Consider the following 9,416-nt stretch of genomic DNA (forward strand, 5'->3'; position numbering starts at 1 on the left):
GACTTTGGCTCTGTAAAAATGAGCCACCTTGACTGCCTAGTTTGGTTCAAAGGTGTAGTGCAGTTTTTCTTATTGCCCCATGGGATTAGAGGGCTAAGAGACTGTCGGGCTCTAGTTCTTCGTTCCTGAGAGAGTCGTTAACTCTTATTTGTACACAATATATTTCTCAAGGGCCGAACTATCACCCTTTGGAATGTTTAGAAGCCGACTGAGTGATAACTCAGTGACAAGACTGTATTCTTTTAATTGCTGCACATATGAGAGCCTGTATTCAAAATTTAAAGCGTACCTGTCAAAGGTCCTGCCAAGATTTGCCGCCTTCTGCAATCTGAACCAGCAAGTCATGGTCCCCAAGTCATAGTAGAGCTGACTACGCCTCAGGAAGTGTGTTTGCTTCACATTCAGTGAAGCAGTTTGGGATTCACATTCAGGTTACACTCACGCTGGTGCTTTTTTGTTGTTTTCTTTTAAGCCTGGGTCCACTTCTTTAGAGCCTTCCACTAAAAGACCACGATTTTCGTCACTCGAGGTAGCCGTGCTGCAAATTGGTAAGGCTGACATCAAGTTATACGACTTGTTTCATTTTCACCCTACCTTGTGTACTGTCCAAGTCTACCCCTAGGGTTCTGTAGGGATTATGGCAGGCACGGGACGAGGCAGCATCTGGGAATACTTGAGCGTGACCTCTGTTTCTTACCCGCATCCTTGCATTGCTTCTGGAGTGGAGCCGGGCGTCGATCTGGTCGTCTCGGTACCAGAGCTGCCTTGGATGCAGTCCTTCCGTTCTGATAGGTCCACTGTTAGCTTGCCAGAAGCAAATTGTTTTCAATGGTCCTTTTAGGTAGTAGATCCTGAGGAGCCTTTTGTATTTCAGGTTTCGGCTGGCAATACCTTGTGCGCGCAACTTGCTGCAGTTGCCGGTGTGAAAACCTGAAAATGTCCTCAAGTGACATAACACAAATCATATGATGATGTGAGAGAGAAAATGACAATTTATCTTTGGTGAAGCTCGTTACTGTAAACTCATAAACCTCTTCAGTTTCCTTTTATACTTACCCATGCCTTACGCTCTTCTCTCGTAGGTCAAATGCCGTGTGGGACCCATGCTCGCTTGACTAAGGAACCACTCTCTCGTCCTGACAAGACAATTCCCCGTCTGAGGTAAAATTCCTTCCGTTTTCTTTGATTTCTTCCCCGAAAGGTTTACTGCCTATGGTAAGGGAGGTCGTCAGCTGCTTCCCCCCCGAAGAACCAATATTAAACTTTTTCTTTAAATCCAGCTACTTAATTGACACAGGAGATTAGCTAGAGATTAAAGGTCTGCGGTAAGAGGAAGCGTTGAACTTGAGAGGAGGCTGAGGACGCAATCAACAGCGTATCTTCAAGGCAGTTGTTGTGATTTTCACTTTTACTTCTCTCTACTTCCCCATTAGCCAGTTGAAGACAGCAGGTCTTCATCTGAAAGTCATAAACATCTCGTGTCTGTCTCCATCGTCATCGGTGTACGTGCTTGACAAAGCAGGTGGTGGTGGAGGTGCACATTGGAATGTTCTCTTGATACCGTTTCTTTTGCCGTTGATGTTTTGAGCACAAGCCGGAAGGGCAAACAGAGCATCAAAGCTGCTCCAGACAGCTTCTTACCACTGAGGCCACCAGTTAAGGAGTGCGCTGCGCCAGAATCCGCCACTGCAGATGAAAATCCATACCATGAAAATGATACAGAAGAGAGTTTCTCATGTAATTTTGGGTGCGCTGAGTTTAAGCGCACTGCATTTGAGAGCAGGTCAAGACTCTGCTGTCGGCGTCTCATCTGCCAGTCGTTGCTTATTGTGGTTTGGCTCATATTTTGGAGCAGATCTGGAGCCTGAGAAAGAGATTCCTTTCAGAGGAAGCTAAACCAGAGAAGTTCCTGGGGAAGGTGTCTAATGCACTCCAACCGCTACTGAGCATATAGTCCCTGAGGTCAGAGCAGGGCAGGTCTGAAGTAAAATGTCCCAGCAGTATGGATGTTGTGGACATTGCCATTCTCAGCGTCAGCATAACCTTTAACAAATAGATTGAGCAGAATTGGTCAGGGCTGGTTGAAATGAACGCTGTCTTGTCCCACAGAGTAAAGTGGCCTCCTCAGGTTAATGCAGATATTTGTCGGATGTGCAAAGAATATTTTGTTCTTCTTAAAGAAAAACCCCAAAAGCCAGCGTGAATTGGTACGCACTGATAACAAATGCCCCCCGTATAAAAATTGTGATTCTCCTCTGTTGTTTGTTTCCTGCCCCAAAGTGTTCAAGCCTCCTCCAAGGAACCAGTGGCGACTGTGAGTCACCGGGAAGAACCAAAATACGGAGGAGATGTCTATCCACGTGCAACACTCAGGACCGGTGAGTATCCCCATGATTCCAATCCGTTCCACTTTGTAGGTAGACGTCAAATCCGAATAGGGCATTTCTTACACACTCGCAGATGACGTTCCTAGTTCAAAGTGCTTGCCAGAATTCGAACTTCCTGACCATACCGTCATCCTTCAAAGTTTTTCCTTTTTTTTTATTTATCACTCAGAAATGGAGAGCTGTGTACATCTGATGGTGATTGAAAGTCGACTTCTTGTTTTCTTACTCCTGCTTTTCTGTGCAGGTGTCGAATGTATAGATGTTTGCTGCCCGCAGCGGTCGCAGAGAGGTGATACGATCAGGTAGAGTCTCTTCTAATGATGCTTCTTGTTCCTTTTGGCTCTGCGCGTGTATCTCTTTCAGCCGCTGGTAGAGTCTCGAAGATGACCAACGGTCTTTGATCGTCTCAGTGCTGTGAAAGAGAAGTAGCTAGCTTGCGGCTCCGGAATTGCTTGCAAGCCAGTTGCATCTCCAACACAAGCGAGAGCCGTGCTGCGTGACAAAGAGGGTTGTGCTGGTGTGGTGTTTGCTGTGGGAAGAAAGCCAGTAAGGGTGCGAGTGGTGGCCGTCCCAAGTTGCCCTTGGATGTGCAGAATCCGTTTTTGTTTGTGAGTCGTTCTGCCGAGCCATCAAGGAGCTGACATTTCACTTCTTTCACTTGGAAACCCGCATCCTAAGCAAAAGGATTAGAGAGCTTGTAAAGCCTGGTGGGACTTGAGGCAGTTTTGGGGACTTTGTAAGTCCCAAAGGATGCCTGGGGTTTGCCTAGGAGGGGGAAAAAGGCAGCGTGCAGTTGGGTTTGAGAGGCCAGCGGCCTCATTGGTATTGGCTGTCTGAGCTGGCAGGACTGTGAGTTGCGACGGCTTTGCGGTCTTTATGGAAACAGGTTTTTGGGGGCAGTAGGTGCAGCTACAGGGAGAGATTTTGTACGGCGGTAAGATGCACGCATCTTTCTGCAGTGACCTGCCCTTACATGAGAGAGGAGAAAGCGTAGATGGGAGCAGAGGGAGGTTCAGTTGCAGCAGTCCTGTTTTGTAGCTAATTCTGTCCCTATTCTTCTCCCCGCTTTAAAAACTAGTGCTGTATTTAGCCTTGCAAAAGCCTTTCTTGTCCAGAGGGTGAATTCTTGAGAATTCCATGGGACAGGACGGATATAGAGCTCGCTTCTCTCTCTCCCTCTCCTGGCAGGTACTGCACACCAGAAGAAAACTCTGCGGAAGAGGAAGGAGCAGTGAAAGAAACCATCGCAGGGGTAAGCTTGTGTTATTCCCAAGGAAAATAGAGCTCTTTGTGATGAGAAACTTCAGCACTCTTCACATGACTTCCTCAACAATATCTGTATTTGCCCAGGTTGTTTTTCCCCGGGAAAGCGGGAGCGTTATTTGATGAGTAGCGCTATCGCCAAGTGTTTTCCGCTGCCGTTAATTTTGTTTCTGGACTATTAGGAGCACACTACACTATACGGTTTTGATTCTTCCCCTTTCACGTGTTGGGTATAGCCTCAAAATCTTTAGCGCACAGACTTGGTTGACCTGCAAAGCTGGACTGGGGTGTCTTTAGTCTTATCTTGTTTGCTGGGATAGGAAGTACGTCTCTTTGACTTTCACCTCTGGTCAGGGTTGAGGTCAAAAATAAAATTTTAGTCATGGTAATCAGAAATAGTAGTCTCAATCTCAACTTGATACCTACACGTGGAGGCTTTGCTGGGGTTCTTAACGCTAGCCCAAGGCAAAGGAGCTTTCTGCCTCTCTTGCCTCCGAGTGCAGCACTCCATGGGTGCACAGTTGGAATGCAGTCGTCAAGAAGAAGTAACTTTGGAGTTTGCTGGTTGCATGGGTGTACAAAAACCCTTCCAGTTTTCTATATAAGCAAGATTTTCTGTCCTGTCCCCAAGGAAACAAATCTGTGCTTGATTGCTAGCTTAACGTCCGTTTGTCTAACAGAGGCAGCGTGGCACAGAAATCTTAGAAGATGCCTTATTCCGAGGACACCCTACACCTGTTCCGTCCAAAAAGTCAGCCAGCCTCGATGTGGAGGAAAAGAAAGTGCCAAGATTGGGAAAAACAGCGGAACGCTTTCCTCCGCTCACAGAGGTACCGTAGGCGACAGTCTGTGAGACAAAAGAGAAGGCTGTGGCAGAGCTGCAAGGAAGTCCTCTTCTTCTCGGTGGTTCTTAAGGCGCTTTGAAATCTGAAGAACTTGCATTGAACCTGTTAGCGAGTGGCTGTGGTTGTGGCTTCACAGTGCGAGGGTCAGCACTAAAGCTGCTTTGAAGGATTTTGTGTGCTCCCCGCGCTCCTTCAGTTGTGCTGCCCTAAGGGTTTGTGGGCCTTCTGTTAGCGGGACGGCTGCCTCAGTTTCCCCCTTTGCCGTTCCCTTTGAAGTCCCCCACCTTCACGTTCTTTCAGGCTCCTGACTTAGCTGCCTCGGTACGGAGGATGCCCGCTGGGGTTGGCTTAAACCTGGGTATTGCGAGGGCCGCAGCAGCACCTGGGAAAGGGGGTTGCCAGAGTTGTGTTCCATTTTCAGCTGCTTGAGCGTGTTTGCTAAGTTGACGGGTTTTATCCCCACGTCCTTGGTGAAAAGAAACGGCAGCAAGCCTGGGCTGTGAAGTTCAAAGTTGGGATGCTGAAACCAACCAAGCAAGGCAAAAGCGCTATCGCTCACTGAGGCAAGAAACCGTCGGAGGCAGTTGCTCTGTCACCTGAGCTGAATTTACAGGCCGTGTTTCAGTGGAAAGCTGCCCCCAGGTCAGCGTGCTCCATGCTCTGTTTCACAAGTCCTTCCCCATTTAATTGTTCCTTTCAGGCCATGGAGAGAGAGGTCAGTGCCGCATTTGGCAAAGGTGAGCCAGATGAGATCATGAGCAGTGCCTTCAAACTAAAGGTCACTCGCGAAGACATCCACACGCTCAGGAACCTTTGCTGGCTAAACGATGAGGTAAAACCAGCTGCAGCACAGGGCTAGTCTCACTCAGCCTTTATTGAAAAATACCCCTCCGCCCTGTACAGAAGTCGCGTCAACGTTCTTTGACGACCTCCGCTGCAGAGCCTAGAAATCTCTGTACACTTCTTATTTGAGGTGTTGAAGGGTCGAGCGTTTCGGGAAGTTCCGTTACTTCTTGTATGACGCAGCTTCCAGGAGTTCGTCCGGGTTATTGGCGTGGGTGGCAGGTGTTTTGATCAAACTGCCGATGTAACCCCGTGTGAAATTCTGGGAACAAAAGCTGACAGCTGAGGCTGGAGTTCTCTCCGCTGCATGCTTAAGGGTGGCCAGAAAAGACGTGGTGCTGTATTTTTGGTTGGGGAAGGCAGCGTCATATGTTTACACCTCACGTTTCCTCTTTATGGTACAGGTGGTTAATTTCTACATGGGTCTGCTGATGGAAAGAGGCAAGAAGGAAGGCTATCCAGCGGTCCACGCGTTCAGTACTTTCTTTTATCCAAAACTAACATCTGGGGGCTACGAAGCAGTAAGAAGATGGACCAGAAGTGTGGATGTCTTCAAGCAGGACATCATCTTTGTGCCTGTGAACTTGCAAGCACACTGGACACTAGCCGTGAGTCCCACGGGCTTTTTCTTTAGAATTGGACGGGGAGCAAAAACTGGCAAGAGAAGTCATGTAGGTGTTGGGGGTGTGCGGCACAAGGTTGTGCTTTGCCTAACGGTCACCTTTTAATAACAGGTCATAGATCTGAGGAAGAACACGATCACGTACTTGGACTCGCTTGGGCAGAAAGGGGACAAGATTTGTCAGACTTTGCTGTAAGTAACCGCTCCGTCACTGCTTTTCTGGTGTGAATGAGGAGAGGGGTTTTAGATTTAGTCCCTGTAAGGCGACTGCCAGTTTTCACGTGGCTTGTAGATAACCAAGCAGGAATCTTGGAGTTGCTTGCTGCGACTTGTCTGGCATCGACTGCTTATCTGCTGTCACAGTGTCCCCTGCACCCAGGGTCTGGGGTGCCTGGATTCTGCCACCTTCCCGTGAGAGGCACAGCCAAATACGCCATAGCCCCATGGCACACGTGTGCCGACTTTGTTAGTCGGAGCCCAGGATGTGGGATCAAGGCACCCGGTGGAATTACGGCATTACAGTTCCTTGCTTGGTTTGTCTCTTTGTGCTCTGATAACATGTGATTTGCGGCTTTTTGACCTCTCCGAAGCAATGGAGTCGTTGGCCTCGTTCTTGACCATTAGCTCACAGCCTCTCCCCGTGTTTGTAAGTTTCAGATTGGGATTTTTCCTCAAAATCAGCCTTAAATCAGCTGCGGTGAGGATCCTCTGACATTTTACCGTCCTGCCGTCCGTCTTCCTGTGATCCTTCAGCCGCTTTATTTTGTTGTTGGCCTAAATTACAGAGATGAAAAGGGATTTTTTTTTTTCCTTTTGTTTTAACCAGCCAATACCTGCAAAAAGAAAGCTGGGAAAAAAGACAGCTGGAGCTGGATGTTTCAGAGTGGACTCTTCACAGCATGGAGCCACGTGTACGTGAGCACCCCTTGGGTTTGAAATGGGAACTGTAAGTGCTTCTTTGGGGCCCAGATCCTGGCACGTGACAAAGAAAGGGTTGAGCTGATGTTCCTCGAGGAGTTGATAGTAAAAAGCAGTCCCTAAAGACCGGATTTAAGAAAGGTCACTTAAGAAAGAGGCGGTGCGAACCTTGAGACACCTCGCAGGGGGGAGGGCTGCTGCCCCTTCTGGGCCTGCCAAAAATTTGGATCGTAGTGTCCGAGTCCGGGAGGCAGAGGGGAGGGATGGTGAGCAGTGAACTGGGTCTGTTCCTCGTGGGCGGGAGTGGGTATCGGGGATTAGGCAAGTAGGGTCAGGAGTGTGCGGTGAGCGCAGTGTCGGTGTGGGTAATGTGCGCTGCTTCCAAGTTGCTTTTCTTTTGAGACAGAGGGAAATCCTCCATCTTCTTTGCATTCCTTAGGAGATCCCTCAGCAGCTGAATGGAAGCGACTGCGGCGTCTTTATGTGTAAATACGCAGATTACATCGCCAGAGAGAAACCGTTCAACTTTAGCCAGGTGAGTGAAGGTCATAAACCCCTCCAAGCCCCTCTCGCCCAGGGACAGGAGCCAGGGAGGTTAGGCAGCAGCTCTTCATTGTGTCCGGGGCAGGGGCTGAGGTTTCGTACCCTGTTTCGGTGCGTAGTTGCTGGGATCAGAACTTCCAAGTGGCCTGGGCAGGGCAGAGCTGTGGTTCTCCATCCCCGCCTTTGGGAGCTGCTGCCGGTGAGATTCCTCTTGGGCAAGATACTGCTGCCAGCGGGTTTGGCATATCTGGGCTCGGTATCTTTTGGAGAAATGGCTTCTACCCTTTGACCAGTCAAGACACCGCTTCTTTTTCTTGATTTCGTTTTAGACGGGTCTTTTATTAGCGTGCTTGTAAGCTGTCGCGCGGTCAAGTCAATCTGGTTTTGTCGGGTTGTCGTGTCACCCTCTTAGGAACCGCGTGGGGTGTTGTACCCAAACGGTTGACAGTTCCTAAAGGGAACTTCCTATTAAGGACTCCGCTGGGCGTTTATGCGTGTTTGCCGCCTCTTTCTACCGTGACGTCATTATTTAATTTCTCTTTTCTTTCTCTTCTCTTTTCAGACTCACATGCCATACTTCCGGAAGAAGATGGTGTGGGAGATAATCCACCAACAGCTGCTGTGACACGTGGACTCTTAGAGCTCTTCTTTTGATTACGTTTCTTCGACCTTAGTTACTTTTCTTAGGCCTTTAGTTAGTTTTCTTAGACCTTTAGTTACATTTCTTAGACGAATTTTCCTCTTTAGGTTATGAAGTAGAAGTTAAGATGGTTTATTCCCCCCACCTCCCTTATTTTGGAGACAGTAACTCTGGGGTTTTGGTACACAAGTTTTCCTCTTTAGCTTATGAAGTATAAGTTAAGATGGTTTGTTCCCCCCACCTCCCTTATTTTGGAGACAGTAACTCTGGGGTTTTGGTACACAAGTTTTCCTCTTTAGCTTATGAAGGAGAAGTTAAGATGGTTTATTCCCCCCACCTCCCTTATTTTGGAGACAGTAACTCTGGGGTTTTGGTACACAAGTTTTCCTCTTCAAGTTATGAAGTAGTGGTTAAGACAGTTTATTTCCCCACCCCCACCCCCCACCCCCCCTTATTTTGGAGACAGTAACTCTCTTTGAAATTAACTAACGCACCTTAAGCAAAAGCCAGAAAGGTGGGTGTGACCTCGTTAAGGGCAGAGTGAAGAAGGAACATCGTCAACTTCCATGGCTGAGCCGCACGCTCGCGCCTCACAGCGCACGAGACCACGTTACAGACAAATGGGAAACATCTGTGGTGGTGGCTACAGTTGTGTTTGCCCAACTTACCTTCCCAAGGACAACGTGCTGAACTACCGTCTCCTCAAAGAGAGTTTTCCTCTGTTTCTGGAATATCTACCGTCTACTTGATTCCTAAAACTGGATTTGTCATGACCACGGAAAGAAAGCGTTTACCATCTCTTGATTTCTCACCAAAGCCCCTGTCATTTGGGCTGGTTTGGGGTTGTTTGTTTTTTTGCTGTCTCCAGGGAGTTATCTAATGTGAAAAGAGAAGTATTTATTTCTTTATATAATATAAATATTTATTTTAATAAAAAGAGCCTTAATGGAAGGAAACTCTCCCTGTGTCCTGGTTTGAGGTAAAAGAGAACCAATTTTGTTCAGTAACTTGGCTTCTTAGCTGGGCCTCTTCTACCAACTGAAATTAACTGCCTATTGTGCCGTCAGCGTTCACTCTCTCAGAGCGATAAGAGCAATGTTTACAGCTGATGCCCAGGCATGGGATGCAGAGAGGCTCTTGCTTATACTCATTGCTATAACCCCCACGGCCAACCAGCTTTGTTATTTGCCCCGTTGGAGGGTCGGAAGCGGAAAAGCATAGTGGGGTCCCACCTGCGGGGAGGAGCGACAGGACAGGTGACCCAAAACTGACCAACAGGGTATTCCATCCCATCTGCCTCATGCTCAGTAGAAAGGGGACCAAAGGGATCAAAGGGTTCTTCTACCTGGGGAATG

General features: G+C 48.2%; 2 protein-coding genes across 2 annotated transcripts in view; both read left to right on the top strand.

Annotated features, from left to right (window-relative positions):
- The window catches only part of LOC309684554 (sentrin-specific protease 2-like), a gene marked incomplete at both ends in the record, with an annotated part of 66,565 nt that extends 58,519 nt beyond the window's left edge, over window positions 1-8,046 (top strand). The window contains one exon of the mRNA XM_082500450.1: window positions 7,984-8,046. Within this exon, the coding sequence (XP_082356576.1) occupies window positions 7,984-8,046 (63 nt within the window). The remainder of the gene's footprint in view (window positions 1-7,983) is intronic.
- LOC309684547 (sentrin-specific protease 2-like) lies at window positions 5,199-7,434 on the top strand (the record flags this gene model as incomplete). The annotated part of the gene is made up of 3 exons (XM_082500444.1): window positions 5,199-5,327; window positions 5,743-5,868; window positions 7,324-7,434. Coding segments are annotated over 3 exons (366 nt in total), but the record flags the coding sequence as incomplete, so codon positions are not given.
- Window positions 8,047-9,416: the final 1,370 nt, after the last annotated feature.

The sequence above is a fragment of the Vanellus vanellus genome (genome assembly GCF_965231255.1).
Source record: "Vanellus vanellus genome assembly, contig: HAP1_SCAFFOLD_34, whole genome shotgun sequence".
Classification (NCBI taxonomy): Eukaryota; Metazoa; Chordata; class Aves; order Charadriiformes; family Charadriidae; genus Vanellus; species Vanellus vanellus.